At 42.9% G+C, this 24,636-nt stretch overlaps 1 protein-coding gene across 3 annotated transcripts in view; it reads left to right on the top strand.

The window, feature by feature from the left end:
- The window catches only part of LOC121826355 (NACHT, LRR and PYD domains-containing protein 1a-like), a 78,068-nt gene that overhangs the window by 23,693 nt on the left and 29,739 nt on the right, over positions 1-24,636 (top strand). For all 3 annotated transcript variants that reach the window (XM_076542811.1, XM_076542810.1, XM_076542809.1), the window contains exons 4-7: positions 12,698-14,360; positions 19,800-19,970; positions 20,685-20,855; positions 23,306-23,395. In XM_076542811.1, the coding sequence (XP_076398926.1) occupies positions 12,698-14,360; positions 19,800-19,970; positions 20,685-20,855; positions 23,306-23,395 (2,095 nt within the window). The remainder of the gene's footprint in view (positions 1-12,697; positions 14,361-19,799; positions 19,971-20,684; positions 20,856-23,305; positions 23,396-24,636) is intronic.

Genomic DNA, 24,636 nt, shown 5'->3' with positions numbered 1-24,636 from the left:
GGAACAGAGCTGGCTTTCTGGGTAGGGACCTGGCCAGCAGACAGGAGAATCCATTACCACAGGACCCCTCATCACTTACCTTCCCAAGTGGCCAAGGGGTCATCAGGGGTTTGCTGAGCACCCACTCATGTCAGGCCCTGTGCCCAGGGCTTCCCTTGCATCTCACTTGCACTCAAACATCACAACCACTCTTGAGAGAGAGAGAGAGAGAGAGAGAGAGAGAGAGAGAGAGAGAGAGAGAGAGAGAGCTATTGTCCCACTTTGGGGACAAGAAGACCAGGGATTAGAGGAAGTGAAGGTTCACAGTTAAAGAACCGTATCCAGCCTTCACTGTCAGAATGCATACACTGAATGCCTCTGTCTTCCTCTCTCTGGCATCAGGGCAATGAGGACAGTCACACCAAAGCCAGAGATGCACAGGCTCCGGGTGCCAAGGGCCTGAGCTTGAACAATACTGCTTCTCTGTGCTAGATGATGCCACCTTTGAAATCTGAGCTACACTCAGAGAAAAGCATTCCTTCCACTGACAGCTTCCAGTAAATTTGTAGAATCCAGGGCCTTAAAATATGGCCCAGTCTTAAAGTGCATCAACTGACTTAATCAGTCCCACTACTTCCCATTCGAAATAGAAAGGAAAGAAGGAAAATGGGAAGAACTAGAGGAATCTTATAGAAACATACAAATCCAATAACATTCATGGAGTACAGTAACCTTAAAAATGAAATAGCAAGTATGAAGCTATGAGGACTAAGAAGTCACTGTAACTAAACAGCACATTGGATTAGAGGATCCTGGCAGGCAGAGTAATGGAGAAATGGCTTCTGTATTAGCTATCATCAACAGCAGAGAAAGACCAATTGAGGATCAGGGCACTTTTCATTCACTCTAAGTCCTGACAGGATTTCCCACCTGAGAACTTGAATAATGTAATATCCTACAACAGCTTCATAGTAAAGGCTCAAACCACATGGCATGCTTTGTGACACATCAAGAGGAAAGGAGGGAAACTCTGAGTCAAGGACATGATGGTTGATATTGTAGACTTGTGGGTCTCTGTCACACCCATACAGCTCTGCTGACACAGTGTCAAAGACAGCACAGACAACAGAACAACAAATGGCCATGCTCTGCTCCATGCTATGTTTATGGACACTGCTTTTTGTTTTATTTTGATGTTTTGCTGTGGTTCAAATACCATGTTATTTCTTTCATTGTTTTAATTAACATCAAGAGACAGGCTCCTTGCTATTTTAATATATATATAGTATAATATCTAATAATATATAATATATATATACATTATCAAACTTTGTTCTTATGTTTCCGCTGCTGTCCCCCATCTCCTCCTCCCTCTCTTCCTGTCCCCTCTCTCTCCCCAGATAGCCTCCCTCCTTTCATTACAAACCTGCTCTATTAATCTATCTTGTCCCCTCCCCCTCCCTTCAGATTTCTTCCTTTCCTTCATGGGCAGTCTTCTTGTACTGAACACTGAATTTTGAATTTCATATGCTCTTCCTGACATGAAATATTCATCTTCTGGTTTTATCTAACTGTTTACAATCATAACTATTTTTTCTATTATTTTCAGCTTATAAAACAAGTGACCAGCTGAGGTTGGCAAACATTAGTCAAATATAGTCAGCTCTCTCTCCCTCTGTGTGTGTGTGTGTGTGTGTGTGTGTGTGTGTTTCAATGGAGTTTGCTAACCCCTAGTCATAAGAATATTAAACTGAACCTCATTAAGCGCATTGGAATAGGGAATTTTCTAAGGAAAGCCAAACTTAAGAAACTAAGATTTTTCTCTTTCTTATATTTTAGAATAATTTTTTTCTTTAATTTTTTTAAAGATTTATTTATTTATTATGTATACAGCATGTATGACTGCAGGCCAGAAGAGGGTACCAGATCTGATTACGGATGGTTGTGAGCCACCATGTGGTCAGTGGGAATTGAACTCAGGACCTCTGGAAGAGCAGTCAGTGCTCTTAACCTCTGAGCCATCTCTCCAGCCCCTAACTTTTTATTAAACTTTTTTATTTATTTTAGATACCAACCACAGTTTCCCTTTCCTCCTCTCCTTCCATTTTCTCCCCCAACTTTTCTCCCCACCATCCACTCCTCAGAAAGGGTAAAGTTTCCCATGGGAGTCAGCAAAGCATGGCATATCAAGTTGAGGAAGGACTAAGCTCCTCCCCTCAGCATCAAGGCTATTCAAAGCATCCTACCATAAGGAATAGGTTCCAATAAGCCAGCTTATGTACCAGGGACAGATCCTGGTCCCACTGCTAGGGGACCCACAAACAGACCAAGCTACACAACTGTCACCCATGTGCAGAGGGCCTAGGTCGGACCCGCTAGCTGTTGATCTAGAGTCTGTGAGCTCCCAGAGCTTGAGTTGGCTGTCTCTGTGGGTTTCCCCAGCATGATTGTGAGCCCCCTGGTTCATACAATTTCTCTTCCCTCTCTTCTACAGGATTCCAGGAGCTTGACCCAATGCTTGGCTGTGGACGTCTGCATCTGCTTTCGACAAGTACTAGATGAAGCTTCTATGGTGACATTTAGGGTAGCCACCAATCTGATTCCAGGAGAAAGCCAGTTCAGACATCCTCTCCACTATTGCTAGGAGTCTTAGCTGGGGTCACCCCTGTGGATCCCATTCCTGGGAATTTCCCTGGTACTAGGTTTCTCCCTAACCCCAAAATGGCCCCTTCTATCGAGATATCTCTTTCATTGTTCTCCCTCTCCATTCCTCCCTCAACTCAACCATCCCCTTCCCTCATGCTCTCATCCCTCAAGCACTCCATTCTACCCCATCAAGCCCCAGTTTACACAAGAGATCTCATCTATTTCCCCTTCCCAGGGTGATCCATGTGTCCCTCTTAGGGTCCTCCTAGTTACCTAGTTTCTCTAGGGCTGTGGATTGTAGCATGGTTATTCTTTGCTTTACATCTACTATCCACTTATGAGTAAGTACATACCATGTCTGTCTTTCTGGGTCTGGATTACCTCACTCAGGATGAGTTTTTCTAGTTCTATCCATTTGCCTGCAAATTTCATGAGGTCATTGTTTTTTACCGCTAGTGCTCCACTGCATAAATATACCAAATTTTCTTTATCCATTCTTTGGTTAAGGAGCATCTAGGTTGTTTCCAGGTTCTGGCTATTATGAATAATGCTGCTATGAAAATAGTTGAGCACATGTCTTTGTGATATGATTGAGCATCATTTAGATATATACCCAAGAGTGATATAGCTGGGTCTTCAGGTAGATTGATTCCCAATTTTCTGAGAAACCTCCATACTGATTTCCAAAGTGGCTGTACAAGTTTGCACTACACAAGCAGTGGAGGAATCTTCCACTTATTCCACATCCTCTCCAACAAAAGCTGTCATCAGTGTTTTCCATCTCAGCCAATCTGACAGGTGTAAGATGGTATTGCAGAGTCATTTTGATTGGCATTTCTCTGATAACTAAGGATGTTGAGCAATTCCTTAAATGTCTTTCAGCCATTTGAGAGTCTTCTGTTGAGAATTCTCTGTTTAGAAATTTTTTTAATTGGATTATTTGGTATTTTGATGTCTAGTTTCTTGAGTTCTTTATATAATTTGGAGATCAGCCCTCTGTGAGATGTGGGGTTGGTGAAGATCTTTTTCCATTCTGTAGGCTGCTGTTTTGTCTTATTGATCATGTCCTTTGCCTTACAGAAGCTTTTCAGTTTCAGAAGGTCCCATTGATTAATCGTTGCTCTCAGTGTCTGTGCTGTTGGTGATATATTTAGGAAGTGATCTCCTGTGCCAATGTGTTCAAGAGTACTTCCTACTTTCTCTTCTATCAGGTTCAGTGTGACTGGATTTATGTTTATGTCTTTGATCCACTTAGACTTGCGTTTTGTGTATGGTGATAGATATGGATCTATTACAATCTTCTATGTGTTAATGTCCAGTTCTACCAGCACCATTTGTTGAAGATTTCAGCTCCTTTGTCAAACATCAGGTGTTCATAGATGTGTGAATTTATATCAGGATCTTCAATTTGATTCCATTGATCCACCTGTCTGTTTTTATACCAGTACCAAGTTGTTTTTATTACTATAGTTCTATAGTAGAGCTTGAAGTTAGGGATGATGATGCCTCCAAAAGTTCCTTTATTGTACAGAATTGTTTTAGCTTTCCTGGTTTTTTTGTTTTTCCAAACGAAGTTGAGTATTGTTCTTTTGAGATCTGTGAAAAATTGTGTTGGAATTTTGGTGGAGATTGCATTTTTATAAGATTGCCATTTTTACTGTGTTAATCCAACCTATCCAAGAGCATGGGAGATCTTTCCATTTTCTGATATCTTCCTCAATTTCTTTCTTCAAAGACTTAAAGTTCTTGTCATATGGATCTTTTACTTGTTTGGATAGAATTACTCCAAGGTATTTTATAGTATTAGTTGCTATTCTAAAGGGTGTTGTTTCTCTGATTTCTTTCTCAGTCAGTTTATCATTTGTATATAGGAGGGCTACTGATTTTTTTTAACTAATCTTGTATCCTGCCACATTACTGAAGATGTTTATCAGCTGTAAGAGTTCCCTGGTAGAATTTTTGGGGTCACTTATGTGTACTGTCGTATCATTTGCAAATAGCAAAAGTTTGACTTCTTCCTTTCCAATTTGTATCCCCTTGATCTCCTTTTGTTGTCTTGTTGCTCTATCTAGCATTTCTATTACTATATTGAATTGATATGGAGAGAGTGAATAGCCTTGTCTTGTTCCTGATTGTAGTGGAATCACTTCAAGTTTCTCTCCATTTAATTTGATGTTGGCTGTCGGCTTGCTGTAAATTGATTTTATTATGTTTAGGTATGTTCCTTGTATCCCTGATCTCTCTCCAAGACCTTTATCATGAAGGGGTGTTGGATTTTGTCAAAGGCTTTTTCAGCATCTAATGAAATGATCATGTGTTTTTTTTTTCTTTCAGTATGTTTATATGGTGGATTACATTGACAGATTCTCATATGCTGAACCACCCCTGCATCTCTGGGATGAAGCCTATTTGATCATGGTAGATGATTTTTTTGGTGTGTTCTTGGATTCAATTTTCCAGACTACTTTTGCATCAGTGTTCATGAGGGAGACTGGTCTGTAATTTTCTTTCTTTGTTATATCTTTGTGTGGTTTGAGTATCAGGTAACTTTAGCCTCATAAAAAGAATTTGTCAGTGTTCCTTCTGTTTCTATTGTGTGGAACAGTTTGAGTATTGGTATTAGCTCTTCTTTGAATTTCTGGTAAAATTCTGCACTGAAACCATCTGGCCCTAGGCTCTTTTGGGTTGAGGGACTTTTGATGACTGCTTCTATATCTATAGGGATTTATAGGTCTATTTAAATTGTTTCTATTTTATTGATTTCAGCCCTCAGTTTTATTATTTCCTGTTGTCTACTCCTCCTGGGTGAGTTTGCTTCTTTTTGTTCTAGAGCTTTCAGGTGTGCTGTTAAGTCACTGGTATGAGATTTCTCCAATTTTTTATGTGGGCACTTAGTGCTATAAACTTTCCTCTTAGCTCTGCTTTCATAGTGTCCCGTAAGTTTCGATATGTTGTACATTCATGTTCATTGAATTCTAGGATGTCTTTAATTTCTTTATTTCTTCCTTGAGCCAGTGGTGATTCAGGTGAGTGTTGTTCAGTTTCCATGAGTTTATAGGGTTTTTTTTTTAGAATAGCACTTAGCCCTAATCAATCCTTTGTTTAACTGGTACCTTTTGTTTCCCTCATGGCCCTATGTGAATCTCATCTGTGAGTCTCCCAAGGATCAAAGGCCTATGCAAAACTTTGTTCCCAAACTGGAAAACTGTGGTACCTGATAAATCAAGGAATTTTGCTGTGGATAATTGATTGATAAATAAAATGCTGATTGGCCAGTAGCCAGGCAGGAAGTATAGGCAGGACAAAGAGTGAGGAGAAGTCTGGGAAGTGGAAGGCTGAGGCAGAGAGCTGCTGCCAGCTGCCGCGATGAGGAGCAGAATGTAAAGTACCTGTAAGCCATGAGCCATGTGGCAAGGTATACATTAATAGAAATGGGTTAATGTAAGATAGAAGAACTAGATAACAAGAAGCCTGCCTCGGCCATACAGTTTATAAGTAATATAAGCGTCTGAGTGATTATTTTATAAGTGGGCTGTGGGACTGCGTGAGACTTAGCAGGACCCGGAGAGAAACTCTCCAGCTACAGAATTTGTACTTAGCATTGTATCTTTGAGAGGTCCTTTCAGGTTACTTTGAAGGTACGGAAATTAACTGACTAAATTGTAAAGAGAGAAAATGAAAATGCCCTGGGAAAAGGGAAAGTGCTTCAGTCCTTAGGGGCTGGACACTCCTGCAGCCATGAAAGGCTAGATTCATTCAAGATGCCTCTGAGTCTTCTTTCCACAGATCTGTGTGAACCCACACACCAATGCCGCCACAATCTGAGACATTACTGTAATTTGTGGTGTTGTTGAATTCTAACTTTAAGCCATGGTGATCTGAAAAGATACAGGGGGTTATTCCAATTTTTTTGTATCTGTTGAGATTTGCTTTGTGACTGAGTGGTCAATTATAGGGAAGGTTCCATGGTGTGCTGAGAAGATGGCTTTCTTTTGTGTTTGGGTGGAATATTCTGTAGATGTCAGTTAAGTCCATTTGAGTCATAACATCTGTTAGTTCCTTTATTTCTCTGTTAAGTTTCTGTCTGGCAGACATGTCTATTGGTGAGCATGGGGTATAGTCTCCCACTATTAGTGTGTGGGGTTTGATGTGTGATTTAAGCTTTAGTAATGTTTCTTTTACAAATGTGGGTGCCTTTGTATTTGGGGAATAAATGTTCAGAATTGAGACTTCATCTTGATGGATTTTTCCTGTGATGAATATGAAATGTCCTTCTACATCTCTTTTGATTGATTTTTAGTTTGAAGTCTGTTTTGTTGGATATTAGGATAGTTACACCAGCTTGCTTCTTAGGTCCATTTGATTGGAAAATGTTGCTGGAGGGCTTCTCTCCAGGCTCCCCAAGCCCTGCAGTCACACAATCCACGTATAAAATAATCACTCAGACGCTTATATCACTTATAAACTGTATGGCCGTGGCAGGCTTCCTGCTAACTGTCCTTATCTTGCTAACTGTGCTTTTATCTTAAATTGATCCATTTCCATACATCTATACCTTGCCATGTGGCTAAGACAAAAACAAAAACCTTTCCCCAAGACTAATTTTGGGGATGTTTCCTTTTGACAAGTTATTATTTGATTAAATGAAAAGGCATGTGTTATTGATACCAGTTAGTTTAAATTGGATGTTCATGCTGGTTGATGAATTATCACCTCCTCTAATTAAGAGGTCTCTCTTGTTCAAATCGAACCTTTATCAATTTTGATGGTACCCACAGCTTATCTTCTCCTGTAGAAACAAAAGCAAAACCTCGTCCCCAATGCTCCGCAGTGTTGGGGCATCATCTTCAGCCTATAGGCTTAGTGTATCTGACAGACTCATTTGTGAAGTAGGATGTACACAAGGTCAACAGTTCAATCTCACATTGGGTGAGAGCAGTCCATGTACCAGAAACACCTGAATTCCACTAGTGTCCTGTCATGATTCAGGATTTTAAATTCTGGAAATTGTTGAGTTTTTAATTCAGCTGTCCATTCTTCTTTTTTTTTTTTAATGCAAAAGAGAAAGCCGAGAGGTCAGAGCTCAGAGCCAAAATCTCACCCTTCCGCCTGCGGTGTCCCAGCTTCCCGAATGAGCGCTCTATTTCCTGTCTGTTCGTCTATTTAAAGAGACAGAACAAGCCACAGCTATCTCACCTCACCAGTTCCTCAGCTGGTCCTGTTTCCTCAGACTGGAAGCTTCTGTGTCCTCATCCCAATAGCTCTCAGCTGAACTGTGTTGCTCCAAAGCCTGAAAGCTTAACCAGCCAAATGCTTCTAGTTTCTGGTCCTCACGCCTTATATATCTTTTTGCTTTCTACCACCACTCCCTGGGATTAAAGGCTGGCTTTCTGGGATTAAAGGCGTGTGCCACCACCGCCACACTCTTGCAATGGCTCTAATAGCTCTGACCCCCGGGCAACTTTATTTATTAACATACAATCAAAATCACATTTCAGTATAATTAGATTACCACCACAGGAAAAATCTTTTCCCAACCCTTTACTCTGAGGTAATATCTGTCTTTGAAGTTGAGATGTGTTTCTTCTATGCAGCAGAAGGATGGTGTGGTGATATACTATGTACCCTAATAAAGCTTTCCTGGGGATCAGAGGACAGAGCCAGCCACTAGATTAGACATAGAGGCCAGACAGTGGTGGCACATACCTTTAATCCTATCACTCGGGAGGCAGAGATCCATCTGTATCTCTGTGAGTTCAAGGCAACAATGGAAACCAAGACAGGCAGTGATGCCACACACCTTTAATCTCAGTACTGGGAAGCACATGCCTTTAATCCCAGGAAGTGACGGCAGAGCAGAGAAAGGTATATAAGGGGTGAGGAAACAGGAACTAAGGCAGTTCAGCTGAGTCCCTTTCAGGTGAGGACTCAGAGGCTTTCAGTCTGAGGATTCATGGAAACAGAATCAGCTGAGGAGTTGGCAAGGTGAGGTTGGCTGTGGCTTACTCTGCTTCTCTGATCTTTCATCTTTCACCCCAATATCTGGCTCTGGGTTTTTTTTATTATAAGACCATCTAAGATCTATGGAGCCTTTTTTCATATTTGTTCTGTTAGCTTGTCTATTTATAGGTGAATTGAGTCCATTGATATTAAGAGATATGAATGACCAGTGATTGTTAGCTCCTGTTATTTTTGCTTTTGGTGGTGGTGGTAGTAGTATGTGTGTGTGTTTCCCTTCCTTGAGATTTGCTGGTGTGAGATTATCTATTGTCTATGTTTTTGTGGGTGCAACCGACTTCCTTAGGTTGTAGTTTTCCTTCTAGTACTTTCTGTAGAGCTGGATTTGTGGATTGGTATTGTTTAAATCTGGTTTTGTCATGGAATATCTTGTTTTCTCTATCTACGTTGATTGAAAGTTTTGCTGGGTATAGTAGTCTGGGCTGGCATCCATGGTCTCTTAGTGTCTGCAAAACATCTGTCCAGAACCTTCTGGCTTTCAGTCTCCACTGAAAACTCAGGTATAATTCTGATAGGTCTGCCTTTATATGTTACTTGACCTTTTTCCTTTGCAGCTCTTAATATTCTTTCTTTACTCTGTATGTTTAGATTTTGATTATTATGTGGCGAGGAGACTGTTTTTTCTTTTTGTTTTTTGTTTTGTTTTGTTTTGGTCCAGTCTGCTTGGTGTTCTGTAAGCTTCTTGTATCTTCATAGGCATGTCCTTCTTTAGGTTGGGAAAGTTTTCATCTATGATTTGGTTTAATATATTTTCTGTGCCTTTGAGCTGGAATTCTCCTTCTTCTATCCTGATCATTCTTAGGTTTGGTCTTTTCACAGTGTCCCATGTTTCCTGGATGTTTTGTGTAGCAGGAATCTTAAAAGTTCTTATTAATAAAATCAAACCCGAGGCCAGTTATTGGGGTCGATGCTGGTAGATCAGAGAGACAGAACAAGCCATAGCTATCTCACCTCGCTGGATCCTCAGCTGGTCTTGTCTCCTCAGACTGGAGGCCTCTGAGTCCTCATCCGGAATGGGTCTCAGCTGAATTACTGCTCAAAAGCCTGAATGTTTAACCAGCCAAAATCCTAACCAGCCAAATGCTTCTAGTTTCTGGTTCTCATGCCTTATATATCTTTCTGCTTTCTACCACCACTCCCTGGGATTAAAGGCTGGCTTTCTGGGATTAAAGGCGTGTGTCACCATGCTTGGCTATTTCCAGTGTGGCCTTGAACTCATAGAGATCCAGAGGGATTTCTATCTCTGGAATGCTAGGATTAAAGGTGTGAGTGCCACCATTTTCTAGCCTTTGTATCTAGTGGCTGTCTGTTCTCTGACCCCAGATAAATTTATTAGAGTACACAATATTTTGGGGAACACAATACCACCACAGTTTTGTGTTAAGAATTTGTTGGATCTAACATTTTCTTTGACCAATGAACCTATTTCCTCTAATGTGTCTGAGATTCTCTCTTCCATCTCTTGTATTCTGTTGGTTACACTTGAATCTGTAGTTCCTATTTGTTTACCCAGATTTTCCATTTCCAGAATTCCCTTGGTTTGTGTTTTCTTTATTGCCTCTATTCAATTTTCAAGTCTTGAACTGTTTCCTTCACCTGTTTGATTGTTTTTTCTTGGCTTTCTTTAGGAATTTATTGATTTCTTCTAATTTTTTGTTTTTCTTTTCCTCCATTTCTTTAAGGGATTTTTTTTTCATTTCCTCTTTAGTGGCCTCTATCATCTTCATAAAGTTATTTTCAAGGTCATTTTCTACTGCTTCATCTGGTTTGGGATGTTCAGGTCTTGCTGTTGAAGAATTATTGGGTTCTGGTGGTGCCATATTGCTCTTTATGTTGTTGAATGTATTTTTACACTGCCATCTACCCATCTGGTTTGGGGATAATTATAGTAACAGGTGTTGATTCTTATAATGTCTTTGTTGGATGGGTCTTTTGTTCCTTTATGGTCTGTTTCCATTATTGTCTTTTGGCCTTTTGGTTCTGGCGAACCATCAGCTGCTTGTCAGGTCAGGTAGGGTTGTCTCAACTGAGGTTTGTGAGTGTTTGGGCACCCAGATCTAGCATGTCATGCAGTTCTTCTGGCTGGTGTGGGCTTTACTTGTGCCGATGGGGTCTAGTCTTCCAACTTGTGTGGGTTGTGCCTGTGCCTGTGGTGTCTGTTCTTCCAACTGGTATAGGTTTTGCCTGTGCTTGTTCTTCCAACTGGTTTAGGTGGCGCTTGTGCCTATAGGATCTGCTGGTGTTGCTGGAGAGGGCGGATCATAGGGAGGCTGCTCTTCTTCCACGTGGTGCAGCTGGTGTTTGGTGCAGTGGTGCTTATGCCTCTAGAGGATGCTGATTTTGCATGGGATTATTGGCCGGGGGAGGATGATGGTTTCGGTGAGTTTCGGCAGTTGACTGGGTTGTGTAGATTACAGGGACCAATGGGTGGCTGCAGTGGTGGAACAGCCTGCCTGCAGGATTCTTACCTGCTGGCCTGCTGTGGGGCCTAAGGTGGGAGGGGGAGGGGATGTGTCCTGGCACTTAGGGACTAAGGATTGGGGCAGTTTAGCTGAGAAACCAGTCAGTCACTCACTGCTTGTTCCAAATGGTGCAGGTGGTGCTTGTGCCTCTAGGGGCTGCTGATTTTGTGGTGTAGGGTTGGCCAGAGGAGGATGATGGGTTCCGTGGGTCTGGGCAATGAAGCAGGTTTGTAGGTTACAGGGTCTAATGGGTGGTGGGGGTGGTGGAGTGATCTTCCTGAAGGACTCTTACCTTCTGGCCGGCTACTGGGGCTGAGATGGGAGGAGGAGGAGCAAAGGATGTTTCAGGTTCTTACCCCAATATTTGATCCCTAGTTTTTTTATTGATAAAGATTAATTAGATTAATGTTTTGTTGCTCAGTGGTTTGGGTTTTTGCTGTTTGTTTCTTTGTTTAGAACATGTATATTAAATTACAGTTCTGGAGTCTGGAAGTCCAAGTAGAGACTGCTCAGCTTAAGAAGAAAAAAAAAAGTACATAGGCAAGCAAGTGCCTACAGGAGAGAAAAGGAACCCCTTCCTACAACAGCTTGCCCATTCCTAGAAGACAAGTATTGATAAATTAATAAGGGGCCTTCTTCCGTGACACCACATACTCACACTAGACCATTGTCCTCTTACTGTGGCATTGGCAACTGAATTTCTATATAAGTTTTAATGAGGACAAAAGACATCCAAATAGTAGCCACAAACAAGACTTGTTGTTGCCAATGGAAGGCAGTCCAAAACAAGCCTGGAGTTTCCAGTCCTGGAAACAGGGACAAGTCCATGTCCTGAAACATAAAATCTAAGGCATACCAAGGCCATGCCATCAGACCAAGAATGTCAGGACTTACAGAATGATATTGTCAGGACTGCAATGGTGGGGGGGGTCAATGGGATCTGTCAGGAGCAGACATTGATTCCACTGTCTGTAATCTGCCCCAGTAGTCCATGGCCTCCTGCAGTAGAGACCACAGATGGGAAAGTTACTGGATCATCACATAGACTGAGTGAGGACAGTTGTGTCTGTGAACTCACTCTGTAGTCTCAGCCCCAAGAGCAGGACTGACATAGAGTAAGACATTGATAAACATCTGGTGTGTGGATGAAGGCCATACAGCATTATTATAGGTCAAGTGAAGACTTGAACTAGAATCTTCTACTCTCTAAAGCTCAAGCTCTTTGCACTGCACCATTCAGAATATCCCAGATCCCACAGCCAATCTGTTGTACAGCTTAGACAGATGCCTAAGCTTGTCCACATGTTAAAGAAAGGAAAGAAAGAATAAAGAAAGGATGAAAGAACAAACAACTCGACCGGGCGGTGGTGGCGCACACCTTTAATCCCAGCACTCGGGAGGCAGAGGCAGGCGGATCTCTGTGAGTTCGAGGCCAGCCTGGGCTACCAAGTGAGTCCCAGGAAAGGCACAAAGCTACACAGAGAAACCCTGTCTAGAAAAATCAAAAAATAAAAATAAAAAAAAAGAACAAACAACTCTACTGTGTACACTTATGCTCCATCTTTCTCTCCCTTATTTTGAAATCATTCCAGAAATATATCATAACCAAGAAGGAGAGAATCTTCACTGCACACAGACCTGGGAAACAAGGGGTTTTCTCCAAAATTTCACACAGCTACTACTCCTACGAAAATCTTGCCCAAGAGGCTGGAGGACTTTGGTCAGGGAAAGCTGGCATGAATGTGTAGCAGAAGAGAGAGGGCATCTGATTGAGATCCAAGACTTATTTTGCCCAAAGCCAGATGCCCAGGAAGAGGCCCAGTTAGTAATATTAGAGGGCGCTGCTGGGATTGGGAAGTCAATGCTGGCCAGGCAGGTGAGGAGAGAATGGGGAGAAGGCCAGCTCTACAGGGATCGCTTCCAACATGTCTTCTACTTCAGCTGCAGAGAGTTGGCCCAGTGTAAGAAACTGAGTCTGGCTGAGCTCATAGCAAAAGACCAGACTGTGCCTGCAGCTCCCATCAGGAAGATCCTATCTCACCCTGAGAAGCTGCTCTTCATCCTGGATGGTATAGATGAGCCAGCATGGGTCTTGGAGGAGCAGAATCCTGAGCTCTGTCTGCACTGGAACCACCCACAGCCTGTGCACAGACTCCTGGGCAGTTTGCTGGGGAAATCCATCCTGCCTGGGGCTTCCTTGCTGCTCACAGCTCGGACCACAGATCTACAGAAGTTCATTCCTTCCTTGGGGCAGCCACGTTGGGTAGAAGTCCTGGGCTTTGATGAGTCAAGATGCAAGGAATATTTCAACAACTATTTCACAAAGCAAAGAGAAGCAATTACAGCTTTTAGCTTGGTTGACTCAAACCCAGTGCTCTCAACACTGTGTCTGGTGCCCTGGGTATCCTGGCTGGTCTGCACTTGCCTGAAGCAGCAGATGGAGCAGGGGAGAGACCTCTCACTGACCTCAGAGACCACCACAGCTCTCTGCCTGAAATATCTTTCCCAGACTCTCCCAGAGTATGCCCTGGGAACCCAGCTCAGAGGGCTCTGCTCACTGGCTGCTGAGGGGATCTGGAGAAGAAGGACCCTGTTCTGTGAGAGAGATCTCCAGAATCAAGGGTTATCTGAGGATGTCATTGCCCTTTTCCTGAAGATGGGTGTCCTTCAAAAGCAGCCCAGGTCTCTGAGCTACAGCTTTGCCCACTTGTGTCTCCAGGAGTTCTTTGCAGCAATGTTCTGCATCCTGGGGAATAATGAGGAGAAATGTGGTGATATAGAAAACTACAGTGTTGTGGAAACACTAGTAGAAGTGTACGGAAGGCAAGACCTGTTTGAGGCACCCACCATACGCTTCCTATTTGGCCTTTTGAGTGAACAAGGAGTGAATGAGATGGAGAAGATCTTCACCACTCACTTGTCTCTGAACACCCTATGGGAAATGCTGGATAAAGCCAGGGCCTTGCCCCGGCACCAACATCTCTATTCTCTGGGGTTGTTTCATTGTTTGTATGAGATTCAGAATGAAGAGCTCCTGACACAGGTGATGGACAATCTTCAAAAAAAACAGGTTTGTGACCTGAAAGATATGATGCACCCAGTGTTTCAGACAAACGTGAAGCACCTGGTGATCCAGACAGATGTAGAACTCATGGTGGTCACTTTCTGCATTAAGTTCTGCTGCCATGTGAAGAGGCTTCAGCTGGATGGTTGTGGACAGCAGGGACCAATGCTGATGGCCCCTAGGATGGTTCTGTGAGTATCCAGATCCTCTCTCCAGACCTCTCTCCAGGTTCCCTGTGGATCCCATGAGCACACATGTTCTGAGCACCAGCAGGACTCTTAGCTGGTTCCAGGGCAACAGGATACAGGTCACCAGTGACATTTAACTGCTGAATCTGACCACCTATTTGCCTCTATATGCCTGACTATGTGATGGGGCTATTAGCTTTTATCTCTCCCTATGCCCCAGTGAGGACCACCCACCTTTTCTGATTCAAATCATCTTCACCCTTCACACAGTTCAAAGGGCCCACAATTACTGACCCTCTCTTAACGTGCTTTCTCCGTGCAAGACTGCACATTCTGCCCCTGCAGGCACAATCCTGTATCTCCATGACAGTGACCTTCCCACTGAGGTCTTCCTATCATCATTTCAGAATGCATATATGTGAGAGTCCCTATGTCTTCCCTGCCCAGATGACTTCCTTGTGTGTGTCAATGAAGGCAGCAAGGACTTGGTACTCAGCCTAAAGGCTTCTTAACTTATTGCCAATCCCAGCAGCAAGATAGAATTTTCCCTTTCATTGTGCTATAGTGATGACTCAGTACCAGAATGTGTCTGTCTCCCTTTTAGATCATTATGCCATAAATACTCATTAAATACTCATTTTATGGCAGGCCCTACCAGTCAATTACAGGAGGAAAAATACAGTTGCTGCCAATAGGACCTCAAAAATTGGAGCTAAGGCAGTCAAGTACACTAATTACATAGGGTGTGGATCATGCAATGATCAGGCACCCACCAGGTATCGAGGAAGAAAATGTTCACTCAAGTGGACCAGAAAGGGAGACATTCCCAGAGGAAGAAATGTTTTTCTTTGAGTCTTCTGCTTTTACACATTGAAGCTTTTCCCCAGATAAGCTGAGGTGGACTTGCTGGCGTAACTTTGGAATCCCATCATTCAGGAGGCTAAAGCAGGGAGGTTCCTTGAGTTCAGGACTGTGACAACAATCTGAACAACACAACAAAAGCCCACGTGAAAAGTAAATGACTTAAAAGTAGCGAAGCACCTGTTAGAGAACAGAATGGGGAGAGGAAAGAAAACAGGTCAGACAGCACAGATGTGATCAAACTGTGTTACACACATATGGGAAGTTGTCTCAGTGACTCATTTTCAATGACTGGGATGACCTAATTAAAAACATACTTGTAGAATAGTGAGGATATACCAGTTATCAAAATAATAAAAATTAGTATCCTCCAGAATTCCATTTCTCAGAGAGGACAGCATTAAGAACCGGGATAGCTGAGCTTGGTCATGCATACTTGTCATCCCAAACTCAGAAGGCTGAGGAAAGGTCAGAAGTCCCAGTCTAGCTTGGGCTACATAGTGTGGTGCTGTCTCAAAATATTGTAGGCTTCAACCACAAGTGAGAAAGTGAATTTGAGAGGAAAAGACAGCCAGACAAGGCAGGGAGACAAGCAGGAGGCCATTGCTCACAAGGAAAAGACTTCAGAGGTGGAGACTGGCCAAAGCCAAGGGAACGGAGAGGACCAGCCCAGGGAATTAAGGTATCAAAGATGGCAAGGTGAACAATTTTCTCTGTGGGACTCCTAATGGCACCTCTTGATTTTTGAATAATATATTCTGAAGTTCCACTTTCAGTCAATACAAATACTAACATGCAACAAAACTGTCATCTTTTGAGGACTGGGGGAGTGGTTCCATAGTTAAGACCACTTGCTGGTCCTATAGAGAATGTGGATCCATTCCCAGCACCCACATCAGATGGCTCACAACCACTCCAGTCCCAGAGGATCCAAGTACCTGATTCTATCCTCTGCAGGCTTCTGCATGCATATAGTACACACAGACAAGCAGGAATACAAATGCACATATAAAGTAAAAAATAAATAAAGCCTTTTAAAAAAAAAACACTATCCTTCAATGTTTAGTATTTGGTTTTCTTGACATTTCTTTGGTTTTTGTAAAATAGGAAGTAAATATCCTATACTTTTTGTTATAGTTAAAGTTGGTCACTTTTCATTTGTGTTTTTGGAGTAGTGGGTTTGTTTGTTTGTTTGTTTGTTTGTTTGTTTGTTTGTTTGTTTTGAGTTTGTTATTTTGTTTTGTTTATAGTGTTTGGGACAGAATGTTGCTTAGGCCAGGCATGGAGCTGTTCCCAGCCCCTTCAGGTTTGTAGCTTAGGCTGCCTAGAACTCAACCTTTTCCTGTCTTTGTATACTTGGTTTTTGTTTGTTTAGTTTTTGTTGGGTTTTTGTTTTGTTTTTTGTTTTTTGTTTTTTGTTGTTTTGCATTAAAGGAATTCACTACCACTCCATAGGGAGTTTCTTCAATGCCCATCATCCTCTTTGAAGTAACTGATACTGACAGGAACAGATGTTGAGAAAAGTCTAAATTCCTAAAACATTTTAAATGCCATATTCTGTAGGTGTTTAAAGTATTTGAAGATTGCCTATCTATTTGAAATATATCTCTGTATGACCTTGAAAACATACCTAACATGACTATAAATTTGCTATTATAGATGACTATTAATCTGTATTTCTTGTGGGGTGTTTACCCACCACCCCCACAGCTTCCCAGAGTTTTCTTGAGTGCGAGCAACAGAAAATATTAGATAGAAGGATTTATAGTGGAGAATCTTGCAGAGATAAACAGATAGAAAATAAAGGATAGCCTCGAGAGGGCCTGGAACCTATTCCAACAGGCCCCGACTGTCTCTGCCCCAGGGTTTTTATAGAGATGCCAAGTGGTGGAGCAAAAGACCTCCTCCCCCAGCACAGCCAAGTGCAGACCATCTCAGACACCTGCACTCAGGCCGGTGGTCCTGATCATCCTCTATGCGAACCTGCTGGGTAAAGCCACGAGGAACTTGAGAACTGGCTCCCACAATTTCTTAATTATATATTATAATTTTAAATGAGCTACATAAACATAATACCTTAAACAAGAGTATAAATATACATACAATATAACAAATTAACTTTAAATTTGTAATAATAAACCAAAATCTATACCAATGTAAAATATATAAGATTAATAGTTATTTTGGGGATTAAAGTAGATCCAATAATTTAACCTTTTATCCTATCATTTCCATATCCCCCCCTTTTCTTTTCAGAACATGATCCCTGAATCTAATCTCATTTGTTTAGCTTTTTTCTGACCATTATCCATTACAACTTGTAACAAACCCCCCTAAACAATGACAAATATACATAATTTATTTTGGGGAATGTGAGGATAGTTCTCTAGACTACTACCTACTGACTGAGGGTACTGGTAATCTTTGGGAGACCCTAGAAAATTCAGGATAATGATTAAGTCTTGCCTGGAGTAGTCTCTGAGGCTGGATCACCTCAGTCAGCAGCCTTGAAGCCTTGTTCTGGATTCTGGATCACCTGGGCCATCTGTTTTCATTGGTGTCTGGCCTCCTTATTCTGAAAATATATAAACTTTTAAAGGTGACATACATATCTGCATTAATACAAGTATAGATTGTGTATTATACACACTTCATCCAAAGATAGTTTTTTTGTTATGTGTTTGGGCAGGTAAAATATACATCACATATCTTGTGGTTCTTCTAGGTTTATATTTTTATGGCTATATATATTTATATAGTCAGGATTTTAGGTGGTCTTCATCAATCAAACCTGATTTCTCTTAACCCAGAATGAATCCAGAACCTTTCATTTCCTGTGGAAATAAAAGCATAACCTCTTCTCCAAAGTAACATAGCTTTTGACTTAAATTGTGAGGTTAAGACATTTTCAAAATATATAGGTTGGATTAATCCAGCAAAATATATAATCAAATATCCCTTAGCAGCTATGGCTCCCTCCTCAGCAGTCAAAAAACTCAAAGACAACACAATAGCATACAATATCCAGACTCTCTGTGTATTTTCCATCTTTATGTGGTTTTTTAAAATTACTTTACTCCTTATTTAAGGACTTTTTATTTTAAAACTATATATTTCTTTTTTGTGATTGTCTATACCTTCTCTTTACTCTCCCAAGCCTATGTGTGTTTTTAAACACATTGTAAACAATTTAGAAGATTGTTTTTGTCTGAATCAGTCTTTATTGCATATCTCTATCTTTTTTTGAACATGTAAGTCTTTAAACTGCTAAGGAGGTGTGGCTAGGACTAAAGTGGTGGCTTTGGCACCTGGCTCCACCCAGTTCCATGGTCTGTGAGAGCTTAACTTCATGGCAGAGGTACTGGCAGGAGCCACATATATCACACCAACTCTGGGGAGTTTCTAGATCCATGCTGCCACCAAGTAGCATGCAACTGCTGCTCATAAACCCCATTTAAGTGTTTGGTACCAGGGCCTCTTAAAAGAGCCACATGGTTTTTGCCACTAGCATTGAGTCAGGAGCTACACCTCTGCTTGCTGCTAGCAAACAGAGCCCATCCAAGAAAAAAATGGTTACCAAGAAGTCAAGTTTAACTCCACTTTTGTGTGTTTACAATCCCTTTTAATGCTTTCTTAGGTTTTTGTGGAAATTCTTGCCCCACATTGGGTGCCATTTGTAAACTGATGGTTCTCTCCAACCATCCAGTTCCTGAATAACTGCACAGAAGCTTATTATTACTTATAAATGCTCAGGCAGTAGCTCAGGCTTATTACTAACTAGCTCTTACACTTAAATTAACTCATAATTCTTATCTATGTTTAACCATGTGGCTTGCTCCCTTTTCTCAATATGACATTATCATATAGCTTCCTCTGCATCTGGCTGGCAACACTTGACACCACCTTTTTCTTCCTAGCATTCTTAGTTTTGTCACCCTGCCTATACTTCCTGCCTGGCTACTGGCCAAAGAGAGTCTTATTAGACCATTTCAAGTGACAAATCTTTACAAAAGTACAGGAGGATTATCCCACAGCAATATAGGGACCATGTAAACCAGCACATCTGTAGTATTTATAATCATGCTCAACATCCCATCATAGTCATGTTCAGCCACCACTGCTGAACTGTCTTCCCACCTCCTCTTTCCATTTTCCTTCATGAGACTCTACAATTCTGTTCCAAAGGAAAGCAGGTACATTCACATCAAAAGGAAGAAGATGTTTGAGTTACCAAGGTCCTCCTTTGTGCCAGGCTTGTGCTGGGCATTCCAGATTAAAAAGAAAAGATACCAACTACCAGTTCACACCCTGTGAGACACCTAGACCAGACAGAAACAGACATACAAAATGAGAACACAACATGCTATGATAAGGATGTAGATGAGGAACCACCCAGAGGAGAGGTACCAGATGTTGGAGCAAAGGAGCATGTAGAAGCTGGTGAATCCTGGAGATGGCATATTGAGGCCTGGTGCTCAGGATAACAGAAACCTAATGTGATGTGTGGGGATGTGTACCTCAGACCATGAACACACAAGTTAAATCCCTCATTATCTCCTGCCCCATATCTCTCTCCTTCAGGTCCAGGTGGAACCCTATCACAGATACCAGTTGGAAGATTCTCTTCTCCACTCTTGAGTTCACAGGAAGCCTGGAGGAGCTGGACCTAAGTGGAAATCCAATGAGCCATACTGCACTTCAGAAACTTTGTAAGACACTGAGACGCCCTGAATGTCACCTGAAGACATTGTGGTGAGTCTGGCCTTGCTTCTCCCCTGACCAGAGATTGATGGAATGTAGACCAAACGCAAAACCTAAGTCTAGGGTGAGGACTGGCATTCATCAAGTATTCACCAAACTTTTTTAACCATACTTGTGACAGATGCCAGATTTGCCATGATAAACAAATGGGATTCTGTTCTTGGGGATCATTAGAGACTGACATTCAGCAAGGAATCCCACTACCAACAGGCCCATGATGCCACCAGTGAAGTAAATTTCCTGAGAAAGGGGCTAGGAGAGCTGAAGAAAGCAGAGACGAAGTAAAACAGAGGGGAAGAAAACCTCAGGCCCAGAGAAGGGCATCTCCCCATTCCCTCCTGCTCTCTGCCCTTGTTACCAGCCTTCTACTCTGTTTCTATGGATTCCATCTTTATTAAGATTTCACATGACAAGTGAGATCATGCCCTATTCTATGGCTGGGGAATTTCACTTCAGATGGCTCTTGAAATATACCAGGGAGCTGTCCTGGGCCTTGTGGAGCTCTGCCATGGTCAGCCACAGCAGAGCAGTGGTCCCCAACCTGTAGTCATTGCTCCTGCAGCTCAGCTGTGGGAAGCATGGAATTATACACCAAGGCTAGAAACTGTTAGCACAGCATGCCAGGGCTCACAAAGGGAGACCTGAGGTAAGTTCCCAAGAGCTGTGAGCCCTGGAGAGGCTGATGGTGAGCATATCCTATTGCAGGCTGGTCAACTGTGGCCTCACATCCGGACACTGTAAACACCTGGCCTCAGTGTTCAGGGCCAGTTCCAGCCTGGCTGAGCTAGACCTACAGCAGAATGACCTGGGCGACCTTGGTGTGAGGCTGCTGTGTGAGGGGCTCAGGAATCCTAACTGCAACCTCAGAATCCTGTGGTAAGTAATGCCCCGAGATTCCCTCTGGGTAGGAGGCAAGGGAAGGGACATGCAAGTGTGTTACTAGATGATAAGACAGGAAAGGGACAGATAATACATAGTCATCCAGCTGTGCCACTTATGCAAGTCAAGGGACATTGCAAGTCACTGTCTTCTCTAAATTGGAGTTTCCTCATCTATTAAATGGAATGTCATACCCACCTCATGGATTATAATAATACAAAATGTACATATGTTTGAAACAAAGATATCAGGTAGGTAGCTGGGCACTGTGCAATCATATGTATTAGCAGGGCTATTATTCTAACAGACTCCCAGGTTTTCCTTACTCCAAAATAGTGTATCAATCATTTGTTCATTTATAAATCCGAGCATGCATTCATATCAGGCCTGCTGTATGCCAATCACTGGTCCAAGCCCTAGGGATACAACCACAAACACACGTGGCTCTGTCCCCCTGAACCTGTGTGGAAAGAGACAGACATAGATCAAATACCAACACATGACTCTGTACTGACAAGCTCTGCTGAATGCCATGGAGTCGACAGTACTGTGAGAATTGTCATGCTGTGAGAGATTCCATGTTATTGAATGGCTCAGGAAAGTTTTCTGAGGCCTGAAGGGGAAATAAGACTTGGCTGGGCCCAAGCCGAGGCCAGGGCCCAGACATAGGCAGGATTGGGGAAAGCTCTGGAACAGAAAGAGGCAGGAGCCCTGGAGGGTCACCCGGTTCACTACAGCAGCCTGAGACAGTCCTCTGTACCAGAAATGGTGCCATTCCCCCTGAACTACAGTTTCACACAAGCTCAGAAACCTCCAAACTAGAGCCCTGGAGACCCTGGTCCTCCACTCAGCCCCTTCATGCCGTCTCTCAGCTTCTCCCTCTCCTGTGCCTCCACCTCCCCAGCACAGGCCACAGCCAGTTTCTAGTGAACTTCCCAGAGGTGGCTGGCCAGTGCCCTTCATGGGCTCAAAGAACCACAGAGGCTCCCGATCCCTGTACCCAGAGTCTTCTGGTTCTTCCAGCCAACAGAAGTCCAGCAGGCCTGTGTCATGGGACTTCACTCTGTCAGGCCCTCTGCTTCAATTATTGTTATTATTATTATTGTTGTTGTTGTTATTATTATGTTAATTTTGTATATGTATATGTCAGTGGTTCTCAACCTTCCTAATGCTGTGGCACTTTAATATAGCTCCTCATGGTTTACTGACCCAAAACAATAGAATTATTTTTTCACTGCTTCATAACTATAATTTTGCTACTGTTATGAATTGTAATGTAAATATCTGATATTTCCAAGGCTCTTAGGCAACCTTGATGAGAGGGTCATTCGACATGCACACACACAAGTGATAACCCACAGGTTGAGAATCACTGGTATTTGTGAGTGCAGGTGCCCTCAGAGATCAGAGGAGTCAAAATCTCCCAGAACTGGAGTTACCGGTAGATATGAGCTGCCTGAAGTGGGTTCTGGGAATTGAACTCAGGTCCTCTGGAAGAGCAGTATGTGCTCTTAACCACTGAGCCATCTCTCCAGCTCTCTGGTTTAAATGCACAAAAGCAGTTGGGCAGTGAAGAGTTTTCTTTCCACCCTCTGGGAGCTGAAACTGGCCCAGATGCTTGGCACCTTTGTTCCCCAGCCTGCTTTAATCCATAACTGTTTCTCACAGGCTGAAGAGCCTGTTCAGAGCTGGTGTCTACTGCATGTGACATGGCTCAGCCTCTGATGAGTGCAGGAAGCTACCCTTCCTGCTTTATCTGTGCCTCGCAATAGGCAGATGGTAGTGGTATAGCTATGGTTATGGACTGAGGATATGAAAACCCAGAGAAGGTCACTACCCTAATACCCAGAAATCCTGGAACTTGATGATCATAAGGATAGGACCAGCAGACCTCAGGTTATGGCTGCTGTGTAAAGACAAGGCTTACTTTACCCCTTAGCACTAAAGGAAAGGGGGAGGGAGGTGAGAATGGTACCAAGACTCTTTCCCTCAAGGAGAATACTCACAATCCAGCACTATGTGTTTACTGTGAACACCTGCCCAGAATACCTTTGGGGATATGGCCATGACCTCCAGCCACTGGGAATGCTGATGTGGCCCTTTGCCAACAAGAATACCCTCATCTATGGCCATGTTCCCTTCCCTGAGACAATCTGTTTCCAATGAGTGACCTGTGGGGGAGGGGTATAAATGGTAAGACCCTCATTTCAGCTCTGGAAAGTTCCAAAGGTCCTCATCCTGACCAAGGCCCACTGAGACTGTGTCATGGATATACCTCCCTCTTCTTAGCCTGCTCCATCCTTTGTCTTCGTTTTGACTCAGAATAAGTCTTAATAAGGCTCCTCACTAGCTCCATCTACAGACAACAGGGTCCAGGATCCTGGACCCTGAGGCCTCATGATCCTGTGGGGGACCCCAGAAGAAACAGCCCCCTCTTGTGCTTGCAGGCTGGACCAGGCCCCTCTCAGTGACCAGGTGATAATGGAGCTCAGGACCTTGGAGGCAAAAAATCCACGGCTGCTCATCTCCAGCACATGGTAAGGGGTAGGCACAGAACTCCTACTGGTCAACCCAGGCCTTATGTGGCTGCTCCAGAGCTGAGAGGTGGGAACAGGGTCCTAAGGTGATGGGAAAGACAAAGGGAACCAGAGAGAAACCAGGAACCACACCAATCAAGGTAAAGTAGGTGTGTGTGTGTGTGTGTGTGTGTGTGTGTGTGTGTGTGTTATGATTATATGAACTTTAAAAATAGAGTCATATAACATGCCTTCTTAATTTCTCCAATTGAGATAAAAGAAAAGCTGAGTTAGTGGTGAGTCCTCTGGCACAGCAAGTGTGATAATAATAGATAATAAATAGTAACCACCAGGGAACCCAGACCACTGGAACAATGAAAGTAGTCACCACACAGAGGTGAGAAAGACACATACAGAAAGATTCTTAGGGAAAAAAAACCATGATGTGTATCACTGTCTCAACATACATATGTACACACACACACACACACACACACACACACACACACACACACACTGTATTAAAGGATTGAGGGGAAGCCGCCGGACAGGAAAGTCATCTTCACTCCAGAGACTGTGCTGAAGCCCCATGTTCTCCCACTTTGGCACGTTTCAGTTTGTGACCATAAATTCCATCTGTTCTCAAGTTCCTAGCTGCTATGACATGGTGTGAAACAGAGGGGGGTACTAAAGACTTTGGAGGGTCAGCCATTCATTGAACAAACATTCCTAGAGACCTACTTCCTTCATACACTATTTTGGGATCTGAGGGCACATCAGTAAACAAGGCAGACATGACCTCAGTCCAGCAGGGAGGAGATACTTGTTCCCCCAGTCCACATAATTATACCTGGAAAACCTATAAGTGCAGTGGTGGTCTTTCTGACCTCATGGAAAGCTGAGGTGAGCTGAGGTGAACTCTCAAAGATGAGAAATAGGGATGAGCCAAGAAGGAGAAAATTCCAGGCAGACATAGAGGTTCTAAGGAAGCAGAGTGAGCAACCCCATCGAGGGACAGGAAACCATGTGTGAGACCATCTGCTCTGCCTCACCATTACCTGGGAGCTCAACAGAAATACAGGTTCTCAGGACCCACTCCATCCCTGCAGACTCATAATCTCAGGTGGGGAAGCTTCCTTCAGTGAGCTTTCTGATTTAGCAGGCCATCTAGGTGACATTTTGACACAGTGATTTGAGAGCCACTGATCTGGATTTTAGAAGGAAAGGGTGACATAGGAGTGCCTGGTGGGGGACAGGGTCCA

This window comes from Peromyscus maniculatus, chromosome 8 (genome assembly GCF_049852395.1).
Source record: "Peromyscus maniculatus bairdii isolate BWxNUB_F1_BW_parent chromosome 8, HU_Pman_BW_mat_3.1, whole genome shotgun sequence".
Classification (NCBI taxonomy): domain Eukaryota; kingdom Metazoa; phylum Chordata; class Mammalia; order Rodentia; family Cricetidae; genus Peromyscus; species Peromyscus maniculatus.
The sequence above is the reverse complement of the archived record's forward strand: the minus strand, read 5'-3'. Positions and strand labels throughout refer to the sequence as shown.